Source organism: Meleagris gallopavo, chromosome 21 (assembly GCF_905368555.1).
Source record: "Meleagris gallopavo chromosome 21, MGAL_WU_HG_1.1, whole genome shotgun sequence".
NCBI lineage: Eukaryota > Metazoa > Chordata > Aves > Galliformes > Phasianidae > Meleagris > Meleagris gallopavo.
In genome coordinates this window covers 3,104,715-3,131,002 of record NC_139424.1, presented here as the reverse complement: position 1 = coordinate 3,131,002, position 26,288 = coordinate 3,104,715, and the positions used below count along the sequence as shown (strand labels likewise).

Genomic DNA, 26,288 nt, shown 5'->3' with positions numbered 1-26,288 from the left:
TACTATTGAAGGCTTACTCACATGACTCTTAACACCAGAAAATTGTCTTTTTGTGGGTTACTCTGCTGTTAAAAGCTTCCACCTGCAGCTGAACTAGAGGAGGCAGCTCTGCTGGTGGCCAGCTGGAGCCAAAGATGGTTCCAATCAGAAGAGAGGTGTGCTTTTTTTTTTTTTTAATTTCAAGAATAAATACAGTATGTCAAATCGATCAGAAATCTGCTGAAAATGCTAGGGTAAGCTGCAATCCAACTACAGCTCCCCTTCCTGTTTTGATACTGAAAACAGCAAGTTTGACACGGTAGTATTGGAAAAAATTATATTTTGGAAGAACTCACTACAGAAGGTGACAGAATTCCAAAAAATCAAATTACATGAAAATATACATCGCAATTTTCTTTGTACATTGGGTGAGGAAAACTCTGAAGTAGAAGGCAAAGAATATGAAGGGCCACAGAAGAGAGAAAAGGGATAAGAAGAAAAAACTAGTTCTGATACCAAACCCAGAAGTTAGTCATTTGAAAGCCTACAGATGCGCATGCTTGAATTCAACCTTGAGAAAAAACATCTCCCTCACACACCCCACCCCACAAACAGGCAATGGAAAAGGCAGAAAAAAAAAAAAGTCACCCATAGAAAGCAGCTTATCCCCATCTTGGACTAGACTAACTTAGTCAACTCAACTTCTGAACAAAAGCGCTCAAGTCCCTTGGAAGGTAAAACCCAGGCTGCTCAAGGGTGCTCCATGGCCAGTTTTATTGCTATACCCAATTCAAGAAGCATGTGCAATTGGTTATTTTATTAAAAAAAAAAAAAGGGGGGGGTGGTAAGAAGGAAAAAAAAAAAAAAAAAAGCACCTTAGGGACTACAAAGGTCATCATAAAAGAAGACACAAGTAATAGATAGCAAATCCCTTCAGGGTTTAATTAGGAAAACTTTAAATTCTGATGAGGGAATAAAAGGGAGCACATTTCCAAAAAAAACAAAAAAAAAACAAAAAAAAAACACAAAACAAAAGATACTAAACTTCAATAACAAGAAATTTTAATTAAGCCTCAGTGGGTCAAAGGAAAATTAAAGTGGGGGAAAAAAAGGACTTTAATCCTAATTGGTTTTAGTTTGACATGCTTCACAAGTTGTTGGTTGTTTTTGTTGTTTTGTTGTTTGTTTTTTTTTCCAAACTGATAGGAAACAATGAATAGGGAAAAAACCTGCTAAAATCTTTAGAATTTACACGATTCTATTCCTACCTACAGACAGCATTATTTGGTACAATGTGTATTTGTGGATGTACATGAACAGTATATATATTATCCGGATCATGTTGTGCTATGTACACATCTTTACAATTCTTCCTGAAGGTTAAAGCAGTTCATTAGATTTCAAAATGCGTAATCATCTTGTGTTGGCACTTGTTAGGCTCTTGTCAGCATTGATAACTGGCATGTTTTATTGCAGCCCAGTTCCAGCCAGTATTTGCCAACTTGTAACAACAGAAGTCCAGCAATAGGTGGGTAGAGTGCAGGAAAAAAAACAGTGCCATGTTTCTCAATTGGAGACCTATAAAGAAATCACAATTATTAAAACAAAACCCCTCATGATCCTTAATATTTTAAAAAAGCATTAAGTAGTGTTTAAAACTCAGAAAATACTTATTTGTTCAAGAATTTTACATACCTCTATAGAGAAGATGCATAAATCCAAAGTCATCACCTGAGAAAGACTTGAGTTACGTTCAGCATAAGGTGCATCTCAGTCCAACTATCAGACTTTCAGGCTCCTGTTACTTGTGTTGCTTGTCAAGTGTGCAGTGTAAAGGTTTGATTTTTCACATATTTAAATATTGATAGATTTATCACTGAAACTTTCTATACCACTTCTTATGAATGATGGATGCTGCTTCAACAGAAAATTGCAGTACAACATGGCACAGCAATGCTTCATTAAGCAGTAACACCACAGCTACCAAGCCAGATTGTGCTTGTTTGAAAGCAGCCACATGGCCACTTCTTAACCAATTCCCAAGCAATGAGTGGTGAAGTCACCAGAATTTAGAAGAAAAAAAAAAAAAAAAAAAACACAACTCCTGCCTTCCAGAAAAGCAATACAATCAATTACTTAACATTTGTCACTGTTGCACTATGGCCAAGTTTAATATGGCAGCAGCAAAGGTTAACTAAGGACATTTAGTTATGCCTTTTCTCTAAGGATGAAGTACTGTCAGTTACATTAAAAACTATTACACCATAAAGCTATAGGACAATTGCAGAAGCCATCTGGTTCCCTCACCTAGTCTTTTCCAAGTATTAGCACTTCTCACACTTGCCCTTTCTAGGAAAGTTCAGCTCAATCAAAGCATTTATTCAGATTAGAGACACTGCAGTCCTAGTTTGTCACAGAGCCTCAGCCCCTCAAAAGGAACTCCGCCAAGGATGTAAGAAAGCAAGCATCTCCCATGCAACCTTAGTGAAGAAAAACCATAACTAGAGTTTGTTAAGCTGTTCTAGTCATTCAGACAGTACAACTCTTTTGAACAACATTTAGCACCATATTTTTCCTCCGTAAGCTTTGTGTGCTGAAGCCAACAATATGTATGCTTTGAGCTTCTCTAGCAAAACAGGTTAAGTTTATTTGCCAAACCAAGCATTAAGAAATGGGAGCGTCAACATAAATTTCAATTTTGCTTCAGAAAATCAAGAGAGATTATTAGCCTGAAGCTTTTTTCTTGGCACCTAAAGATTAAAGTAACCAAAGGCTGTGTACTTAAAAGCCATATTTTAATTCTGAGCTTCCTACAAGACCTTATTGTTGAAATCCACTGAAGAGCAGGTAGCTCAAATTAGAGTATGCATCTGAAATGAAATTCGTATCATCAGGGTGACAAAGTGTAAATATATCACATCATCTACTCTGAGGTCAAAACTTACCAAAGCTGTGCTACAGTTCAATTTTCAAACAATCTAGCTGTCCTTCTGATGCTATTTCTAAACCACCCTCAGTGAAAAAGCTGTTTTGGGGCTGACAAAGAAAATATCACTTTTCTTGATAAAATCTACAAGTAATATCTCAACTTCATCCTGATACACTACTAGTGTACTTTCTATTACAAGAACTCCCATCATACCAGAAGCAATCTTATCTGAATGGTTGTTGATTGCAGTGAAAACTTAGTTAAGATCTACAAGCAACATGCCACCAATACTTGCAAGAGAAATGCTGTATGTGTATGAACTCAAGACAGCAAGACAGGATGCTTTTAAGAGTCAAAAAACTGCTCTTTGCAATAATGAATGTGAAGAAAGGAGTATTCCTTTCAATTACAACTCCAGTAATTCCTAAGCTTTGTTGGTGAAGCAGGATGAATACTGCCAAAAGAGAATTTCAACTTCTGAATGGTATAAATAGAAGAGAAATAAGAAGGTCCCCAATCCTGGTAGAAGCAGCTGTTACTGCATGAGAAAGTTTTTTAAGCATTCCTTTAACCACGCAGGCTTTGGTATTGCATGCAGCCAAAGAACTCCTGTAAGATCAAGCAGCTGAAAAAAGTATTTTGCTTTCTGAGGAAAAGCGAGCTCAGCAACACGTAGGCAGAAAACCCTCAGCTCAGGCAACTAACTTTTCTTTAGGATACTTACCCTGAAAAAAGTGAAGCTACTAGCTGCTGAATAAGTGTCACTCAAAAGCAGTTTCTTGGCTTTTTCTTACACAGCGGGCAACTTTTCTTTTAAATTCTCCATTTCTGTCTTCTCTCCATTCTTTCTGTAATTGAATAGACAGCTTTCAGATGTCAATGCTACAGCAATGTACAAGTTCTAGGAAGAATCTTGGTGTTTTACATTTTCAGACGTTTGCCATCTAGTCAACACCTACATTTGTTTAGGCTCATTGAGTTACTCACTAAATACCAGTGACTGGTTAAACAGAGTTTGGAAGCTCACCCTTTGTTTCTAATACAAACTGCTTGCAAGACTTCGCCTTCTCTTCTTGGCTTTTTAGCATTCTCCAAGACTAACCTGGTAGCTACTAGGTTTTACAGTGCCTGGGCTGAAATCCATTTACACCAGCCTGACAAGCAGAAGCAAACTGCAGACCACAAGCTATTGTTAGTCGTTACAGAAACTGGCTTGAACTGCAGCGATGAACAAAGGCACACAGCTACTGTAGAGCCAGTAGTTATTCTAACATTTTTAAAGGACAGTATCAACTCTCTCAAGGACAGAAATACAGTCTTCAGAAGAGGCACAGCAGTGTGTTCAGAAAGAAAAACATCCTAGTTAGATATGGCTGCATGCCATCATCTCCATGAGGAAGACCATAACAGAACACTCAGCAGATCTACAGGGAAGGTCTCTTGACACATATTGGTTTCAGATGAAGAACAAAGATAAAGATGGACACGAAGGTAAGCAAAGGGGAAGTCTGAACCCAGGTATATACATGACCACAGTACCACTAAAACACACAGGAAAGAGTAACGTCACTTAAAACTTTCATGCCAGCTTTGTGAAACAGAGGATGGCATAGGAGCAGCACACAGCAGGTCTAAGGCTGACACTGCCTTATGATTCAGCAAGGAAGTAGCAGTAAAATATTTAATGAAATAGAGGGTTCCTTCTGTCTTAGCTTTTGATATAAGCAGCATTCTTAAGGGGATGAAGGGAATTAGAAAATATGAAAAAGAGTCACGCTGTCTTTTGAGGTAGCCACTCTATCAGGCAACACCTCTCCACCTCCTGCACAGATCATAGCACGAGTGAGAGAATTGGGATAATTGATACACATCCCAACATCCACCACCACCTCCCAGCTCACTGAACCTGTCAGCATCTAGGAAGGAGCAGCATGTCTGATCTTTCTAATGGAAGCACAAACAAGGTTACTAATTTGTTTGTTCTCCTTTTTCAGAAATTAATATTGAAGCATTTGGTTCCTACAGTGGAGGAAAGACAACTTACACAAGCTGAGGGGAGGAAGGGACTAAGGCAAAAAGCTTTGAATTAGTGTGCCCTCCTAGCTTCAGACTCTTAGCATTTTGGTTTCTTCCTCCTTATTATATTTGTAGTGCTATGAAGCAAGTGTTCAGAACTGAACAGTAAGTGACATTCCCAATTTCACAGCAATCTCTCCAAAACTCTTATTTTAGTTTACAAAGTAGTTCCATTTGCTTCTCGCAGCACCTACCCAGGCTACTGTCCCTCACTTGTCCCCACTGAAAGAAACAGCACTCCAGCACACGTTCTTCAGTTTTCCAGGAAGCAGCTACTTCCCCTGCTCCTGTACAGCTATGATCTGCCTGTGAACACTTAAGATTAAGTGCATCTAGGAAATGAAAACCCAATTAATGAGAACAAAGTATCTTTCACTAACTGCCAAATGCTTCTGCTGCAGTAAACTAAGTAGGAACGTAACTTAAATAGAAGACTCCTTGATGAGTAGCTCAGAACAGAGCATGGGCTGCTGATTCCTTCTTACTGTGATGAGGATGCTCTGGTTGCCATGAAGAGGATGCACTCTACAGACCAGGAGATGTTAAGATGCTCAAGTAACACACATTAAGGTAGAAAGTTACTTGGCAATATCTGGTACTGCAGTCAGAAAAACAGTTGATAGCATCCAAAGGCTACATCAGTTACACTCAGTGCTGTCTCCACAGTCTGAGATGGATTTTAAGTTTTTGCACTTTCAGGCTGGGATAGAGAAAGCTGCATTCCTTTAAAGACATTTCCATCCCTTACCCTACAGTTCAGGGATTGACTTACCAGTAGGTAAACAAATGCAGTTTTGTATTTAACAGTTGCAGGAAAGAAGCAAAGTTGCTCCAAAAGCAGTTGGTAGACGTTAGGGTAGAACACCAAAATATTGGAAAAAACCCCCACAAAACAATTCTAAGGAATGATAAGCATAGTTAGAAGTAGAAGCTTTCTCCTGTGTTAGGTCAGCTACATTCAAGCATACGAGTTTAACTGAGGAATTCCCATTGTACTTTCAGCATTTCATTAATAACTTGCTCCTGCCAGTGCTCTCAAGTTTGCCAGCAGAAAACATCCACTTGTCCTGGGTACTTGTTTCTACCAGTAATGTGACACAAGAAGGAGAGCACCAACATTTAAAACAATTTTACGTGAGTAAATTCCGTGCTACAACTGCATTTGTTTTTCTTACCCCGTTAAGTTTGATTCACAAGACTCTTCCCCATATGGATTTTTCAGCACAGCTCAACCACTCATGGAAATGCAGCAGAGCAGATCAAAGACTTCTGGAAGCTAAACTCCTCCCACTTGAGGAAGACACAGCTAACTTGACAGAGGTTAACATACCTCTAAAATACAGACACTTGCCTCTTCCAATTGCCATCCCCCCTTTTCCTTACTCTCCCAGTTATACTTGGAACTTCTCTTTTGTAACCACACTCACATGTATCACATGTATCAGTCATTGCTGAATTGCAATGCAAGAATAATGCTAACGTACTTTGCTTTGAATATCTCAGATGAATGGGGCCTCAAGTCTGTTCTCTCCCACTCCCCACCAGAGCTGAGGACTCTTCCCTCCCCACCACAAATAGTTATTAGACTAATTGCTGTTCTGCTAGAAAAGCAGCTCTTCTAAAGAACTGATAGCTGTGTTTACACACCCATGTAGCATAGGCCATGCTCCAGAAACACTATGTTTGCTGCATAAAACACATCCAAACACAAAAGAAGCCTCACTACAGATTCAGAGTCTTTGACTACACACTATTCTCCCTCACTCCTTAGCCAGGTATTCAAGCCTAGGACAATACTTTCACCAACTTAAAGGCCAGACACTCAGTGAAGCTTTCAGGTACGTTCTCTAGGCAGAACTGCACAGACCAATCTACTCAACTGCTTTAATCTGTGTTCAAGTAAGACAGTTTTAAAGAAGTGAATGCAAAAGGTCACAACATAGTTATGATGAAGTACTCCATTAAGTTTTCTCTTTCCATTCAAAGGAAGTTACGTATACTGCTAGCAGGTTTAAAACAAATTTTGCTAATTTATATAAATAACATGAAAAGAGCTTCTGGAATACATCAATTTCTGCAGCTAAACTTCACAATGGTTCCAACTGTTACACATATATATCCACATGGTGTTACACAGCCAGCTTCTGAGACAAATACTAGGGTTTATCTTACTACTATCTTCCTACTTCAGTACATTGGTTTATTTGCTACAAATAACTGCACAATTGAATAGGAAAAAGAAAAAATACTGCCTATGAAGCTTGACAGCATCTCTCCTTTGCATGCTGCAAGAGATTTTCCAGAGCTAACTAGAAATCATTTTTATAACAACTGTTATTCCCAGGGAGAAGTTAGCCTCAGCTCATGTTACACAAAGTTAGTTCAAAAAAATTATTGCACTGTTTGTCAAACTGGAAAGTTCTGTAAAGTTTAGGTTTCTAAACTATAGACAATTTGCAGACAAAAAAAAAGATTAAAGTCTTACCGCTGCATCAACATTAGCAGGAGAATCACCATTGGGATCTGCCAGCATAGAAATTACACTAATCATAATAGTTTCCACTGTGTGAATGGGAAGCCAGCGTTCCTCAGGCTTTTCATAGCCATATTTGTCTTCTCCAGGCTCGTGAAGAATGGAAATGCAGACATCACCATTCTTGTCAACTACAAAATAGAACAAGGCATGTTTCAGTAATGAGCATGCTGGCATTTCTTCAGGATACTGATGGTATTGTTAACCTTCATTGCAGCTAGTCTGAAAACACGTTGGTGAAAACTTCATTAAAGACAGTAATTAAGTGTCACAGAACTTGATCTGTAAGAAATAATGCTTGGTGAAGTCTTATTATTCCTAAACACCTGATGGAGGGGGCAGTACATAGGTCAGAAGAGCTTAATTTTAACACCAGGCTGCAACTTTAAGAAGTACTTAACCAGGCTTCCATTGAAGTTTATTTCTGTCCAGTTTAATGCATCAGAGGGAGACTTCTTCCAAATCAAAAGCATCAGTTGGATACTATTGCAGTATATTGCCATGTTACTTCAGTTTCTGGAGTCAGAAACTATCTGGCAAGTACTGTTATGTCCAGAGCTGAAACAGATACAGCACCAAAACATTCTCACTCCCTTATGAGATGGCACTGTACAGGGCTCTTCCCAATTTCAGTATCTACAGCTTCATTAATGATTTGAGAACCTAAAGAACACTCCAGTGAAAACCCTCCTCCAGTTTACTCCACCTTCCCCTCTATGTCCAGTAGACTAGGAAAACTGAAACCTTAGGAGTTGCCATCTTTAGCAGGGGGGTTGGCATTTGATGATCCTTGAGGTCCCTCTCAACCCAAACAATTCTATGATTCCATGACTATGACTAAAAGATGCTGTGACTTCCTTTCACGCATCACTGGAAGAGAACAACCACGGGTCTTCTGTGTTGAACAACCTAGAAGTTCATCCTCAGACCAGAACTTCACATTTAAAAATAAGAAAGTCCCTGACCAAGTTACCAAAACTAGTGAAATATACTCTAGGAGCATTCTCTCAAAGCAGCATTAATAGAAACTCTGCCATGGTTAATTACTATTTCTTTCTGAGGGGAAGATAGCAAAGTAAATGCATGTTTTTGTACTTCTAGCATGAGCAGCATTTACTCATCTCCCTCACATTTTAGTTCTTAATTACAAAAAGTTACAACTCTGATCTCTTACCATTTGGATGCCAGATCTCTGTGATGAACTTCATTTTTGGTGGCCTCAGTGGGTAGTCTTTTGGAAAAGTCAGATGAGCCTTGAAAACACCACCTTCACTGGGGAATCAAAAATATCTTAGTAGATTTCCTTGTAAATTTTAGCTAAAGTCAGAACTTATTGATGCACCAAAAGGTCTTAGCTTACCCCTCATGCAGCTTAATGTGTTGCTAACTAACAGTACCAACACTTCCACATGCAATGCAAGGAGATCCTAGACTACAATCCCACCACAAAATATTGCCAGGACCCCAACACTACATCTCAGAGCAAGAAAATAAGTGACAAGGAATTCACAAGCTTATTTTTCTTCCCAGTACATTTGTTAACAGAAATATTGCCAGCATCTCCGTCTCAAATACTGCCCACAGATACCTGTTTATATTCCTCCTTTAGACACCCCTGTCCTAATCTCACAGTGTCAGCTGTCATAGTGAATCCCAGTGAGAAGTTACAGTAAACTTCATGGTTACAGCATTACTTTTGGAGGAGACCCCTAGTAAGGTCTCTACAACTCTCAGCTTGATGGACTCAAAGTGCTCTGCATTACAGTTGCACACTAAACTGGAGAACAAGCAAGAGACATCCAGTTTTTATGTGAAGCTGCATACAGTCAGGTCCACATTTAACTGAAGTTATTTAGATAACTAGGTTTCAATATTCAAACACTTCCTTCTAAGAAATGTGAAGGCTTGTAGGAAAGCCTTACAGATGGAATACTTAGCTAATGTAAGTTCCATCACATTTGCCCAGTTAACTCTTGTAACTGAAGTTTGTTGAAGTTGTAAAGGCAGAGGTTACAAAAACTGGAACATAACCTCCAAAGGAGATGGCATGAGACATTTGGTATAAAGCTGCTCCTCAGTAACACTCAGATGAGAATGGGTGTAGTAAGGACAAAGCTGTTCTGCACATTAATTTTTTCCGACATCTGTAGTGGAGCAGTCAGTACACAGAGCCCATAGGCTACTGAGAAAAATAAAAAAAAGCAAAAATCAGAAAACTACTACATCTAAGTGACTTGACTCTTAGAAGAGAGCTGGGGGGAAGGGGGAGAAACCACAGCATTTGTTTTCAGAAACCTTCAGAAATCCCAGCAAATTCTAAAGAACTCTTCTACCTATTAAGAGTAAGGATTTCAGAAACACCATCAGCTATTTGTGCCCCAAACTAAGTTGTTTTTTCCATAGCAGAAAAGTTCTTCTTTCCTTTTTTAGGAAAGCAAATAATAGATTTACTAGATTGTACATTATACCAAACTGCCCTTCATCAATGGTATTTAAATAAAGCTCTTTAACTGTTTTGCAGTGTATCAGTTAATAAAGACAAGTGTCAAAGGGAAATCAGTATCATTTTTAGCAATACTCCTGATAAAGGGGTGTCTATCAACAGCATCATGCACTGAGTCCAAAGTCTAATTTGCCTGATTTTACATTTAAAAAAAGAGACTAAGGACATAAGCAGAAGAGATTGCTATCTAACAAGCCTCAAAACAAGCTCAGCACCTTAATGAAGTGGGAAAGATGCTACTGCAATGTTTAGCATAAGGAAATGGTCAATTGAAAACACTGCCTTTGCGAGCATTCATAAAGCCACGAGAATACAACAGACACTACAAGGCTGTTCAAAAGAGGTCAGCAGAAGTTGGAAAATTAGTGTAGTGCAAGGCTTGAGAGTCACCACGTAGTGAGCTTGAGAAGCCAAATCAGTTTGATCATTGCACTCAACTACTTACTCAGACGCCTTCAGACAAAGGTATACGACAATTTGATGCTGGAACTAAAACTGACCTCAAATTAATGCTACTAGAAGGCTTTCTGTACCAGTAATTTACCACTGGAACAGCTTAATAAAGAACAGAGTTCATCCTTAACAGCTACACTTTAAGCTGACCTCTTCTGAGCACAGCACTTTCTCCTGGGAGCTAGAGGAAAAGATCATATAGAATCCCTGTAGAAGTTATTCTCTCAATTAGCCAGAGTTCTAGATTTGTTTTTTTATTTTATTTAAGAAGCTCCCACATTACACGTGGGAGACTGCTTCAGATATATATATATACATATATAGCTGCACAAACACAGCAAACTTCAAAGTCCAGGAAAAGAAGTTACTGTGTGAACTACACAGTTCTATGTGCAAATGCCAATTAAAGAATCCAGTCCTTAGGAACAAGAGTAAAGATTCAATGTTTTTTTAATCCTACTGTATAAGGCTGACCTACAATGCAAGTTTGATCAACATTAAAGTACCCCAGGTCACACTGGGAAGTTCTTCAGCAGCAAGCAATATGAGGGCTGATCTATTTCAAATTGAGATAATTGGGAGAAACTGAGCAGATCATGGAATTAGCCTCAGCTACATCTCTGTAATTATTTTCATGCAATGGCCAGCATGAAGTTGGAATGGTTTAAAGTAGTACTATCAGCTAAGCTAGAGTAATAGTAGATTACACCTGACTTACTTCAATGTACAGAAAACAAGCTGCCTCTAGGTATAGTCTACTCTTTTCCTTTCCATACTAGTGCACAAAGGGATCAGTACTGTAACTTCCCAAGGGATCAAAGCAGTTGACAACTTCACAGCAAACTCAATTTACAAATACTTTACTAGCAACAGAACAGCATTACCTAACTTAAAGACCTAGGTTCTCTACTCACTTAGACTAAGTTGGAACCAGTAAATGAGTTATACTTAAGTTTCTAAACAAGTAGCAGTACTTACTATAGTGTATCTGGAGGACCAATAATAAGGACTTCCCATCGATAAAGATCATTGTCATCTATTAAGCCCGCTGAAAAGCCTTCCACTGGATTTTTGTTGAGCTCTGTGTAGAAAAAAGAATTTAAGGGTAACTTCAGATGTCTTTAGCATTTGTTCGCTGGTTTTATTCACGTATCTGTAGGTGACCAAAACCCAAAAGCTGACCAAACACAGTGGTTTGGTGTCTGCTGATGGACTTCAGCTCTGGATGAGCATCATCAGCTTCCTACCGCACACAGCTGCACACTGTCTGAGTGGAGACCCACAGTCTGACTGTCTGCTGAGCACATTCTGAGCAGAAGGGTCAGAATAAAACTCAGAATCTTTTGACATGCTCTCCTATGCATCCAGCAACAGGTACACATGCAAATCAAGGATTCCACACGTTTCCTACTAGTGAAAGAATCACATTGCTTCGCAAGAACCCTGAGGAGCTGGATTAAACTCAAGTGTATTTTTAGCTCTAGGAAAGTGTTAGCATGAGAAAAAAGTCACACCATCTTTTTTATTTAAAACTAACATCCTACTTCCCTTAAATGATCCTTTTCAGGCTCTTTAACAGAACATAGACATGCCCAGGGCATTTTGGAGATAATGGTTTACTAAATTCTAAAACATGTAAAGTCACATGAAGGGAGCCTAGATGGGCTGTTTCATTTTTCATTTGTTTGTTCTACATTTTCATCCAATAATGATAAGCAAAACAGGTTTTAAGGTTTATAGGCGACCCCATATAGCCACTGCCAGATAGGAAGTTTATCTGGAAATAGCTATGCAGAAATTGAGCCTGGATACAGACCACAATAACTGCTCTCTGTTTGCTTCAGAAAAAAAAGAAGTACAGTATCTGGGAATGAATCTCTCAAAGAAGTTCTCCCTGAAAGTGAAGCTGGGGTGGAGAAAAAGAATCTCTCTTAACTGATTACTTCAAGTTAAAGACCAATTTTAAATGTCATATTATATGAATAGCAATTCTTGATCCAGTCCTCCAGACAGCACAAATTTGTGATCAATCTTCGGTACTTTGGAGAAGGGGAGAGGAGAAGATCAGGATTTGTTTTGTTTCACAGGAGCTATTGCATTCATTTTAAATCCTGCCAGCCATCATACAGCCCTTGTTATTTAAAGATGTCACTGTACCCTTCCACAGTCAGTCTATGTATTCCTTTTGTGGAGGTCCAACAACAACAGCTCTGTTTTGTGCCAATTCCTTGTCATCACAAACTTGAGTTTATGCAGTTATAATGTCCTCACACACTTGCAGAAGAACCTGAAGTAAGAACTTAATACCACTATGGAAGGAAGGCTACCATTAAGTCCAAACCAATCTGCCTGCAATGCTTCATTCAGTGTCTGCCAATTAAACTACTGGAAGCATAGTTAAAAATAAACTAAAGCAAAGAAATCAAGCCTTATGCAGGTGAGTTTAAGTCCAAATATTAAGAGTGCTCAGCTCACACAAAGAATCACAATCCCAAAGAGGTAGATAGAATGACTTCATTCAGCCATTGCTAATTCAGAGTCAAATTTATCCATGGAGATGATTCAATGCTGAAATCCCAAGAAACGTTTCACTTCTTGGCAGCAAGTTGGAAGGGCTTTTCTTAGAAGCTACCCAGCGTGGTTCAGTCAACAGATGAAGTCAAACACTCACTGTGAGTGGCAGAACAGAGAGAACAGATGTAGGTGTTGAACTAAACTGTATCTACATAAGACAGTACCTAAAGCAAAAAGGTAATATCACAGCTATCTAACAAAGATGCACCTTTCAAAGCCAAAACCTACAGCACATCCACACCTCTGCTAAGCAGGCCAGTCCTCACTCTGATATCCAAGAGGGTTTGTGGAGACAACTGCATGAGCCTGAGTAACAATTTAAGTCAAACTGAGGTAAGAGGGACAAGAGAATACACATACCGCATCAAGTGACAGCAGCTGCTGCAGGAAGAGCTACTGAGCTGGTCCCATCCCTCCTCTGCTAACACTGCGCTTTGCTGGTCCCTCACTGCCTCCCTACCACAGCCATCCCTTCAGCCTCACATGTTCAAGTTCCTTGGCATTAGTATATGAATATAATCTGCTTTTTCCACACTGGATTTCATTAAAAATTTTCAACTGCTCATGTAAAATTCTACTTTTTTTTTTTTTTAAATCTGAATGCTTCTGTTCAGGACATTCAAGTCATTCACTGTGACTAGTACTTAATACAGAGAAGCATTCAGCATGACTACAGAATTCAGTAAGGAGAGAGCAAATATTTTTGAGCGCTGCATCCTAAAACTCTCAAGTTTTGGAGGTTTACTTTCAAACAAGTTCCCTCATTCCTGCATTTCCTTAGGGGAACAAAAAAATCAGTTTGTTCAAGCTCAGTGTAAACTGCTCAAACTCGAGCTGCTGACACTTAGCTTCCTTATTAGCTGTTAGTTATCTCATCTCTGCGATAAGACAAAACAAACCTATCAGAAATTAACACTGGAAAATGCTGCCTACCTCTGACTGCCCTTGTTGCAGGTCCTCTGCAAAGCCCCAAAGCATTCAGAACACCACACCGTTCTGCAGCCCAGCAGCCACATCTTTCCTTCTATTTCTAGATCTGTGCTCCTTCCATTTCTTTTTACATCTGTCTCTGCCTTCAGATGACAGCTTTAAAAAAAGCTCTCATGTCCTTTAAAGCATTTTTTCCACATACCTGATCCCAATAAAAGCCAGCTCTTGCACTGACTCACATCTATACCTAAGATTTTGCAGCACTATTATTGCAAGAGATCTTGGCATCCAATCTTCCTTCTCACTACACCCAGAGCCTGTGAGCAGTGCAGAAGGGACAGGCATTGCAGTCACCTTTAGCTGCTGCAATAAGGGTGCAGTAAGTAAACTCTGCTCAGTGGATGTCACCTACAAAGCACATTTTGATTCTTTTGTTGATGTGGCATCAGTCTCTGCTTGTAAGAAGTCCTGTTTTCTTTCTACTGGAGCAATACTGAAGCAGTTTAGGTGGTTACTGCTTGCACATATACTTACACTTGAGATACAACAGTGGATATGAGCTCCAGCATCTTCTTTGCAAGATATGTATTGAATTATCACAATGCCACAGATAATCTGGATGGAAGAGCTCGTTTTACGCTGAACTGAACACCCAACTAACAGAGAGTTGGCAGACAGAAAAGGAAAGCTCAGGGAAGTTCTGCACTGGGATGTGAAAAACATCATCCTTGGCTGCTTTACCATGGACAGTTATGAGCTGCAACTCGTTAAAACTTGCAAACACTGAAGCCTTGTTTAATTATTTTCCCTGGATATAGCAGCACGCTTATCCAAGAGCTAAGCAGCAGGAGTACCCACTGCTCAGGAGTCAGGACCCAAAAAGCAGTGAACCCTTAACCCAGCCTCACACAAGCTCACCCCAGAGCGACGCAGAGATGGCAAGGAAGGAGCACAGCTCTCAGCGTGCTGCCAAGCAGCCACAGCCCACTGACATGAGCTGCTCTGGGGAAAGGAGACACCTGTTCTGTCTATCACATCCCATCGCCCACAGCCCTTAACCACTTGTGGACTGAACAGGACATTTCCTGAACAAACTCATGGACCAGCACACTGCATGAATGAAGGATCTGGTTCTCCGCTCCAGCCTGGGCTGCAAAGCACTGCTCACCAAAAGCTTGTGGATTCAGGGAGAGAAGTCAGACACCTGTAAAGAACTGCATCCCCCCAGGTTATTGTCAACACAATTTATCTTTGGGATTTCTCCACTTAACTAGAGACATCCTGTACTTTTTAAGTGTAAATCTGAGTACATTAACACATCTCCATCATGTCCATACTCAAGTTTCAGTGCAATCTAGTTGCTACTACATATTGTACATTGTTACTTAGTATTTAAGCTACCTGAAATGCAGAAAAATATTGGCTTAATATAATAGAAACCAGATAAAGAAGCCAGGCACTGGGCTCCTCTCATCTCAGTTCTGAATCAGGACAACAGACCAATGATTCAACAAAGTTGTTTAAGTCCAGAGTACACTCTAATGTTCCATGCCTGGCTTCCCACAATCTGCCAGCACAAAGCAGTGCTCCTCTGGTGGCTCAGCTCTTCCTAAAGCAGAACCAAGTTACCACCGCCTTAAACTTGAGCCAGAACTGTACAATCCAATTTGTGTTTAGTTTACACCAAGCTACTGACATTCCCACTCTCACTAAAACTGTGTTTATATAGGCCAAGAGACTTTTAGAAACGCAAAAGCAAAACAGTATCAACAAAAATGACTAAGCAGAAAGAGCCTCATGGCCACATGTGGCAACTATGTATGGCATCTAAACTTCTCAGCTTGGTTCCAGCCAGCCAAATGCTGCATGCAAACACTCTGGAGTTTGAGTTACACTCCAGAACAAAGCTTTCAAAAATACAAGCTTCTGCAGGACTTTTAATAGAGCTTCTCCACTAAGTTACACAGTGGATGAGTTCTGTGCTGCCAGGGGACTGAGCCCAGAACAAAAACATACTTGGGACAGCCCAAGCCCCAATGCCCAAGCTAAGGCATCTGCAGAAGTCACCCCACTGACTCGCTGTCAGATCAGAGGCTTTATCTTGCTATATACTGCACTTGTTTTCTTTGTTCCCACCCCCATCCCCCCCCCAGTTGCCTTCTATGAGTCTCAGCACCAACCCAGGAGCTTCTGTTCAGACTGAAAATCCCTCTTCTAGGCTCCTCTGTCCACACTCCAAATTGAAGCTTGCACAGTTATATTAACTGAGGTCAGCTATGATTTCCACTACCTCTCTTCCTGCCTACACAGCCAGCTGTAAGACTTTCAATCTGAAAGTTTAGGGCTGGGCTACCGTCAAGTAACATCATCTCCTCATTAAGAGCACCCCATATTACCTGCTTTCATCATGTTCTGTCTTGCTCCATGAGCTCATCCAAAGAGTTCAGTCAAAACACAGCACGTGATACACACATTCCTGGCTGCCACTTCAGCAATGACAAATTAGATAGCAATTAAGACATAGAACGTTTTCAGTCTCCGAAGAACATTTTAAATTATTTTGCAGCAAGACCAAAGCAGAAGAGATAAACCTGCCTTAAGGATAGATCTCTCAACCAGCAGTTCTCAGCTTCGGCTCTTACCTTCAGCATGGCAGCTAATCAACTTCCAGCACACAACCCCTGTTGAGGATGGCACCATTACAGGCAAACAAACCTGACTCTCCTCTCAGTTCAGGGAACTGGTGGAGGGTTGCATTGGAAGCATTAATATGCAAGCTGCTCAGTGCAGTCATGGGCAGCTGCATACTCTGCTGCATCACTGTGCTTCTCAGCTACCACTGCACAGCCTCCCAGTGATGTGCACAGCAAGGCAGGGTTGAGAAGGACAGAGGACAAAGCTGACAGGTTCTCATTTGATTTCTGTTTTTAGCCCCAGTAAATTTTCCAATCAGGGCCAAAACCTCTAACTCTCATAGTACTGCTTAAGGTTTTGAAACACACTTCTCAGGTTAATATGGAGGCTGAACAAACCTCCATAAATAAGAAAAAGTCACAGCAAGAGTTGAATTTGGGACAGGGAGGAGATGCAAGAGGAAAGAAGAACAGAACCAGGAGGATCAGGAGAAGCTTGATTCTAAAGTCCAAGCTTGAGAGGAAGTGAGCATCTCACCAGAGAGCATTTGACAAGTGTACCTGGAGTCAGCTGCAGCATGGGGCCACATACAGCCATCACACTCAGTGAGAGAGAAGTGCCATCTCCATTTTATCTGCAATTTTCACTCCTCAGAGTCAGACAAGTTTCAGGCAGGTACATGCATCTGTCTGCATTTGAGATGCTCCCTCAGCAACATTCAATAGAGATCTTATCAGGGTAAGCACTTCCCTGGACTCCACGATTATCTCTTCCCAAAGCACATGTCAAAAACGGTCAGACAAATCACGTTCCGCAATTGCTTATCTCTCACCTGCAAAGAAGCCTCCAGAGTCTCAGACATCCACTGCATGCCCTGCTAGAATTTTGCAAGACAAGCGTTGTGCTAGGAATCACTCAGTTTGCCACAGATGGTAGGAAAACTTAAATTGCAAATTAACAACAGCCTAAAGTTACAGAAAACTCCACCCAAGTAACCTCTGAACAATCACTGCATGCATCAGTTGTGAAACAGCACAGCTGAACAGACTGAAAAGCACTGGGATCTGTATAGTTTACATACAGGAACAGAGCAACCCCATAAAGCCCAACAGAAAGCCTCTTCCACTGCGCTGCTCCACAGGGAGATAGTAACATCTGAAGAGTTCATCAGGAACTTTCCTCGCTGTATGTGTAAGTTGGCATACGAGGATCCTTTTCCAGCCTGCTTTTTTCTCTCACTTACACAACAGCTTTGTATATCCTTTGTATATATAATTTGAACTACACTGTTATTCAGAATTGTTTTAGGATATTTAAGTGACACCTGACAGTGCCAAGTGCAAGGTAACTACAGCACCAGTCTGGCACACCAGGCACTGCGATGACTGCACGGGAAAGGTTTCCTTTAACAGGGTATCATATATGGGCTGACTGCACATGAAAGCCTTTACAAGACTTCTATCAGTCTTCACTATAATTCTAAGCCAGCACAAGCACTGCTAATGTTCACCCCAGGAGTGAAGTTATTTGTATGGAATCTTATTTCATTAGATTGCTATACTTAGTGTTCTCACAGGCTCTGGATATCTGATCTCTGTTCCAGCTGATATGCCTTGGACCTGACAGTAAGAAGGAGAAGAGAAGCAAGTATGCCCATTTACACTCGCAGGGTAGCCTAGAGCTCAGACCTACCAGATTTCTGCAGCGACAGACCTTGCCAAGACCAGTCCATTGACAGCCACACGCTGCTGACAACTGAAGCACAGAGCAGGTGCAGCACGGTGACAGTCCTGCAGCACCAAGTGCTGCCCAGATTCTGTTCCCATACAGCGAGACAAAAACGAGACAGTGAGAGTTTCAAGAGCTACGTGCCCTGTTTCCTCACCCTAAGCACCTGCTCTTCCTTCTCCAAGCCCTGAGCTTTGCACACGTATCAGTTTTTGGTTAGTTCATACTTTCAGAACAGCAGCAACCTCTGAGTTCAGAAGTTTCGCTTTACCAGAACCCCATCTCTATGCTGGAAAGAAAAAGCTGTTTTTTTGAAATGCTTCCATCCTACTCTGCATGAACACTTGAAGCTTATTTCTGCAGAATACCTGACATACTTAAAAGACCTTCATAAAACCCCAGCCCTGAGGGTGGCAAACAAGAACACCTAAATTAAAACTAAAGGTTACACTGAACACTTTAGAGGAAGAAAACTTGCAGAACGTCCATTTGAAGGGAGCACATTTCATCTACAAAGTTCACTTGTTTCCAGCAGTGTAAGAACAACAGAACTTTGGGAAAGAAACTCATGCCAAGTGTGGAAAGAACCAAGTAATCCTCGCTTAGATAAATGCACGTGTGCTGTTCTGAGACATGTATAAAGCAATGTGAGGTGATGCAGAACAACTGAGGCAGAATCAGTTATAGTTGCAACGTATTCTTTTATTTGAAGACTACTCACTCTGCTTGATCCATCTCCAATCAGTTTCTCATGGACCAAGAAAAGAAGCAACCTATGGCAAGTCAACCAAGCTTTACAGGTTACATTTCCATAGCAGACAGCTCTAACACTGAAGTTACAATCATTATCAACAGGTTCACAAGGCACTTTTGTAGAATGTGGGGGACTAAAAAAAAAAAAAACTTGAAAAATTAGGAATTATTCTAATAAAAAAATTTCTCACCAGGTACTGTTTTTCTCCTTGTTCTTCAGCACCTCCAGAGCATTTCCCCATTGCAATACTCCCCTACTGAGCAGAAGTCACTCCACTGTTAGATGCAGATACACTTATGCTGGGGTTTAACTGATGATTCCCCCACTTTTTTTTGGGGGGAGGGCAGAAGGGGAATAGAAAAAAAGAACTGTTTACAATCAGCTTAGTTCTTTCCCTGTAAGGTTACTCAGCTGGCCTAAGCAGAGCCAGAGGGCTGTGACCACTGCCAGCCCCTCTGAGGGGTAACTCCATGAACCACGTCGTTCCTGCTAGCTCATCCTATTTAAGTAACTGAGCAAGTCACCGAGCTCCTCCATTCTGAGGCTTAGCTAAACCTCACCAGAACAGTCAGCATCCGAGTTCTCACTCTTGTGACTGCATTCATAAACACTCTTTTCTCTGAAGAGGTAGCATTCAGCTTATTCACACGACTGGAACTCTGAAAAACCAACACACACAGCTAGCAAAGGCAACCACAAATTGTGTCCGTTGCACTGCAACAGAAGTTCACAGTGACCAGAGTCAGAACAGCACGAGCAGCCTGAGGTCACTGTGAGCAAGACAGCTGTGATGGCTCTGCCACACTCTTACAAGAAAGCAGGATTAACTCATCTGTTATAGAGGGTGAGCCTACACTGCAAGTGTTAACTTATATGTAATTGGTGCACACGTTCCAGCAAAGTGTCCCAAAAAAGCATGGCAGTAATGAAAGCTGATCCTTTTTCTGAAAAAAGTAGGGCTTTCATAGCACTTCAGTGATACTCAAATTTTATACATGTAGGACCTTGTAATCTTACCTATGTATGGTAATACAGATTATCACTCCTCATAAAAACACACCTCTCCAAGGAAGCTAATAGGAAGGCTTGCATCAGCTTAATGCTTCAATTCAGTACCACTCCAGTGATATCATCTTGTAGACAAACCTGCTCTAAGGCAGAAAACAGCAGTATTCAGCTGTAAACAAAGGCTTCCTTCTATGGCCAGCCAGCCAAGAGACAGATTGAAGTTGAGATGGCCTATCAAGTGATCTTAATGCCATAGCTCTCTCTGAATTTACTAACCAAATATTTTTAAAGGAAACCCCGTGTAGCTGTCAGAAATTCAGCTAGCTCACATTATACAAGATTTCTTCCACACCAGTAAAAACTATAGAACTGTCATATTAAGTTTTTTAATGGGTTTCCAACTCATTCACTTTTAATTAGACATTTTTCATTGGAAATAATTTACGAACATTTAACTTGACATAATGCTGGGTTTCTCATGTTTGAGAAAGTTGGCAAGTTGGGTTTTTGGTATCCTACATTGGAGAATACTTACAAGAGAGCAGAGCTCCAGCCAAGCAGGGCTCAGTTATTCCCGTTCTCAGTGAGCCATGCTAATGTCGGAGATGACTCGCACTTCTGGTTCCACGGTGCGCTGTGATTTAACTACATCCTCCCTATATGATTTTGCTAGATGAACTAGACAAGTCTGCCCACCCTAACAAGTCCGTGTCAAGAAGGATTTGGCAGAAGGATTAAATAAAAGCATTTAGAGAAATGTCTCAGCCTTCAAAACCCCTAGGCTTGACAGCTCTGGAGGCCAGAAGAAGAGCTTTACACTCTCAGTTGTTCCAATCTCTGTTTTTAAAGAGCACAAAGTTTTCAGAACGCGTTTTACCCACAAGGTCCCCACACCCACCTCCTGGTGCCTGAGCTCTGCTGACCCACTGCTACACATCTGATACCATTGGGGTTTTTCCACCCCTTGGAAGTTCAGAGGGACTTCATTTACCTTTTTTTTTTTTTTTTTGCTTCTTACTCATAAGAAGAACTGGGTAGAGGCTACACACTTCATTTCTCAGTATTACCTAATGCATTTTTCAAGCGAAAAAAAGCCTCACACCACAAACAATAATAAAACAAAACCAATCAAACACACTGTACAGATACATTTTCTACGTTATAAGATAATTCCAGAAGCTGCTAGAGCAGGTTGATATGAAAAGCAACCATTTGGCTTAACTGATATCCACACAGAAGGGCCTCCCTTCAGCTCTAAGCCTCCACTCCCAGTGCCAGCACTGCCCTCAGTAGTTGGAGATCCTCACTCAGGGTTTCCTTTAAAACACTCTGAAGAAAAACAACCAGCCAACCTAATCCACGTGCTGACTATATTGATTTGAACTGCTCTTGTGCCTTAGTGGGGGCAAGCACAGGTAGGTACAAAAACAGTTATTTTATCAGCCCTGTGGTGATAGGGATCACTATTCCATCTGCAGACACTGATTTTACTTAGGTATTAAAAAACCACAAACAAAAACACCCACACCACAAGTCATCTAACCTGACATTTATTTTGTGACTGCCACTAAAGAGCCCTTCTTAGAGCATTATCAGCATCCAGAACACGCTGCTTAAGACGACAAGCACGTTGTATAGGCAGTGCTGCAGCCCAGCTCCCTGCTCACATTACCAGCCCTCTCACAACACAGAAGCAAGCAGCCTTCACAAGCCTAGTGGAAAAATTCAGGACTACGTTGTCAGGTTTTTCTTAGTTTACCCTGATAAAACCACTGATCTTAAGTCCCACTGACAAAAATTGTCACTGTTTGATCTTCACTTTAACCGCATTTAAAAATTAAAAGAACCCATTACAAGTGCTACATGCTGTAGACAGTTTTCCTATTTTCCCCATAATGCCTTTATTAAAAAGCAAAGCATATATTTAGATAAGAAAAGCAACAGTTCTGAAGACTTTCACCTTCCCTCCTCCTCATCGTTCTTTCCTCCCCCCCCCTTAGAAAAGAACAACTACCCAAGGTCTCGTCACACATTAAAGCCACCCTATATTCCTCAAGTACTCCACCATAAGGGCTTCAGGCCCAGTTATCCTTCCTCCACACCAAACTAACAGCCCCGACTTCAGATCTCTCATGGCTTGAGCAATGCTGCCTTGATAAAGGAGCGACTTCGACCAGTTTAAATGAGTTCAGATGACATAACTCGCATCCACTGCCAGTTTGCTGTCCTCCAAAACCCAACCACTGAGTACAACCCGATCACTCACCACACTCGATATATAACCCAAAGCTGCATGTAGCATTGGGACTGAAATATCAGTCCCATTCAGTAAGAAAGAAACTTAGCATTAAGGGTTTTGTTTTGAGGCAGAAAAAGCAGTGTGGGTTTAATGAGAGATATACTGGAGCAGCTGAGAGTTGGGAGAAGACGGTTAGCAGTGAGGGGGAAGGAGGTCAGACCTCACAAAGCTCAGTCTGTGCACTGCACCTTCAAGCAGCCTGCCATTAGAAAAAGCAGTTAGGGCCTTGCTTCAGCTCTGTTCAGATACAGCAGAGATTATCAAATATGGAAGAAACAGCATATTTTCCTTTTCAGGTCAGTAACTACTCCAGGCTGAGCTTCTGAAGAATTTGAGACTCACCACGCACTTAAGTGTGCACACTCAACCACTTTCTATGCACATAAAAACAAAGATTATATAAAGTATATGCCCATTTTTGTATAATTTATGTACACGTGTACATAAATAAGTGTATACTTTTTATATTTCTAAGTGGATGCAAAAAAAAAAAAAGTACTGATACTACCTAAAACCCAAAGGCCTCACATTACATGCAAATGGCCACAGCAATTGAGTCAGCAGTTGACTCAGTATCAGTAATAAGGTAACTGGAACGGCTTACTGGTTTCACCACAGCACGTGAAGCTTTCAGAAGAGAGCAAGCAGAAAGATTGAGGGCTTAACTTCTAACAGCCTACAAGTCCACCAACACATCCAACCTGCACTCAGAGAACAGATCATAAAGTAAAAATTACAGAACCAAAAGCTAACACTCACTTACCAAACATACCACAGAGTCAGAAAGTGTTTCTTGTTGTTCTTTTTGACACTTAACTGAAGTTTCTAACTTTCTTTCATTGTGTACAATTATTTTGCTAACAGAGAAATTCCAGACTGTCTCAGGTTACCAAACGCTCATGTTTATGAAGCTACAGAGCAACTTCAACACCCCCTCCTCCCCACTGTGATCACTTACAGAAGAGAGAACTGTTGCAGTAGCCAGAAGTTTTGGAGCTCCTGGTTTAAACCTATACATACTGGTAACGGCCTACGTGAACAAGCAGATGCTCCATCAGATGACAGTAACCCCAGCAGTCATTAAGGCATTCCTGAACACGAGCACACCGCGTGTAGTAAATCCGTTTTTATTTTAAAAAGTCACCTTCAAGAGGTTTAAATCCACCCCGCACCGGCGGTTGGCCGAGCCTCAGCTCCGCCGCGCTCCCGGCACAGCGCAGCGCCCGGCGCCATGCAGCTCCCGCACTCTGTTATGCAACTTCGCCGCGAGCGGAGCCCCGCCGTCCCCACCGCGCCCCAAAGCCACGGGAGGCCGCAACCCTCCGGCAGGAACCCCCGCGGCTGCGACCCGTCCCTCCGAAGCGCAGCCAGGGCTCTATTTGCCCGGCTTTAGGTACACCTAGCGCTCATTTCCTTATCTGGGTATGGAGCAACGCGATTTTACGTAAGGCGCGGAGCAGCCAGCGGAGCTGCCCGAGGTGCCGGCGGCGCTCAGGGGCGGCCACGCGGGCGGCGCGGAGCACACGTGCGGTGGGGGGAGGGCGCGCTCGGCCCCCGCCCGGCGCCGCCGGCTCCGTGTCTCTTTAAATCTGGCAGCGAGCGACACACGGAGCTGCATTGTGCGCCCCGCCGCCCCGCGCATGCGCAGCGCCGCCGGGCCGAGCCAGGTCCCCTCCGCGGCCGCAGCCCGGGCACAGAGAGGCAGCGCGGGGCCGCCCGGGACAAAGGGAGGGGTCGCCGCCGGGCTCCTCCGACGCCCCGCCGGCCCCCGTCCCGCTCCTCGCCCCGCCGCGGGGCCGCGCTCACAACAAAGGGGGCGGCGGCCCTTCCTCACGGGCACGGGGCGGGACGGGGGCACCTCAGGTCCCCGCGTTGAGGAGAGCTGAGCCCTGAGGCACCGCTTCTGGAAGCGGGGGGGAGGATAATAAAAACCGAAGGAAAAAAAATACGTATATATATATTTACCTATCTAACCGCCTAGGGCTGCCTCCTCCGCCTCTGACAACACCGCGCGGCCTTCCCCGCCCGCGCCCCCACGCCGAGGCCCCGCGAGGAACATGGGCCGAGCGGGGCGGGGGGAGCGGGGCCGCCGGCGGGACGGGCGCAGCGGAGGAAGCGCGGACCCCCCCCAACCTCCCACCGCGCCGTACCGGCCCCGCTCCGCTCCCCTCTCCTCCTCTCCCCTCCCCCCAGCCGCGCTGCCACGCTCCCCCTCCCCCCCCCCCGGCCTAGTTCCCTCAGCCCCGGGCCGGGCACTGAGCGCTGAGGGCCGTCGCCTCCCCTTCCCCCTCACGGCCGCCGCCGCCGCCGCCCGCCCCCTCCCCAGCCGGGCCCCCCTTCCTCTACCGCAGGCCTCGTCCTCCCCTCGGCGCCGTTCTCCCGTCTCCTCGCGGCCCCCCCGCCGGGCTCCAGCCGCGGCTACCTGCTAGCTGTCTCCGCAGTAACAAGGCGGACTGGAGCTCCGTCATTCTCCCCCTTTCTGCCTGCGGAGCGAGTCCCGAGGACGGCGCGGCTCCCGGTGCTCCCAGCGCCCGAGGCGGCGGCGAGTGGCCCTCAGCCCGCCCGCCCGCACCGCACCCGCCGCCACAGCACGCAGGGTCCCTGCCAGGGGCGCGCGGCCGTGGCTCCGTGCCGCCCTCCTCCTCGCCGCCACCTCCTCCTCCCCCCGCCCGCCAGGAATTTCACTGCACTCCGCTCCGCTGTGCGCAGGCGCACTCCGGGCAGCCACGGGCCCTTCCGCGCCGCCATTTTAGGAGTGGCAGCAGGGCGGGGAGGCGGTGCGAGGCGAGGCGGGGCCGCCATCTTGAGGAGGTCAAGTTTCAGCTTGGCGCCTCGCTGAGGGCAGCGGGTCTCCTGAGGGCAGCAGCCGTCAGCTTCCTTCAGTTACCTCACGGCTTTCCTCAGTTGTGGCACCGCACGAGTCGCGTTGGATGAGCTTAGTGCTCTTTTCCAACCTTGGTGATTCTAAGGCTGCTCTGACACACGGAGCCGTACGTAACAAAAACAGCGTTTTGTCCTCACTCGAAGCCATCTCCCACGCCCAGAGGGAGCCGTGGTTATTATTTGGCTAAGGGAAGCAGTGCTGGCTGCTGGAAAATCGCTCGCTGCAGGCTATGCGGGGTTGCTGCAGTGTGGGGCTCTGTGGGAATGTGAGGGCAGCGCCAGGGCGGGAGCGAGGGCTGAACATCGCCTATGTGAATGAATGCCCTCCTGGCGCTGTGAGGTAAAGGCGGTCTCCTCGCTGGAGTCTCTGATTTTACGACTTAATTGTTATAGAAATGCAGTTTCTATAGGTGAGCAGTTATTATCAACGACAGAAATTAGGAAACTCCCTGCTCGGTTGCAAGGAGCTGCTACAAAGGATTTATCCTGCACGGTTCTGCCAAGATGTTTTTCGTGAAAGTAACCCTCTTCATTGTCTTCTATACGAGGAATTTGTATGTGAACATCAAACTTGGCTTTGCAACGAGAGCAAGAAACCCGAGATAAACGAGATGCTTTATTAGCAATGCTGAAGTCTTCTCCACAGTTGTAATTCTCGTTACAGCCCAAGCATTTCATTACTGTAGTCCAACAATTAATCAGAATACCATTCCCAGACATTCTGGTGATTCTGATTAAATCTTTGTCCTCTTCAATGATTAAACTAGGATGAAAGAAGACATCGCACAGCATACGCTGCCGTTACTGAAATTCATCTTATAAATGGTGTTCTTAGCCAAAGAAAGTCTTTGTGAAAGTCTTTCCCTTTGTAGGTTAACTCTGATTCCCAAATGTATTTTTTTGTTTATATTTTGTTATTGCTTCAGTCAGGCTCACTCAATCTTATAAAAGCAACCTATCTATTTAAACATAGAAAGCTATCATGTGCAAGTTCATTTTGTAAAC

General features: G+C 43.1%; 1 protein-coding gene across 2 annotated transcripts; it reads right to left on the bottom strand.

Moving 5' to 3' along the window:
- Positions 1-302: 302 nt before the first annotated feature.
- On the bottom strand, positions 303-25,096 carry UBE2G1 (ubiquitin conjugating enzyme E2 G1). Of its 2 annotated transcripts, XM_085240950.1 has the most exons (6): positions 24,823-25,096; positions 11,452-11,554; positions 8,692-8,789; positions 7,470-7,648; positions 3,633-3,756; positions 303-1,557 (listed from the first exon to the last, which is right to left on the bottom strand). In XM_085240950.1, the coding sequence occupies exons 1-5, from the start codon at positions 24,866-24,868 to the stop codon at positions 3,670-3,672; spliced, it is 513 nt and encodes a 170-aa protein (XP_085097076.1). In that variant the 5' UTR covers positions 24,869-25,096; the 3' UTR covers positions 303-1,557; positions 3,633-3,669. The 2 variants fall into 2 exon arrangements, with proteins under 2 accessions (XP_085097076.1, XP_085097077.1); XM_085240951.1 differs by lacking the exon at positions 24,823-25,096 and having other exon boundaries at positions 8,692-8,784; positions 11,452-11,560.
- Between the last annotated feature and the right edge of the window lie 1,192 nt (positions 25,097-26,288).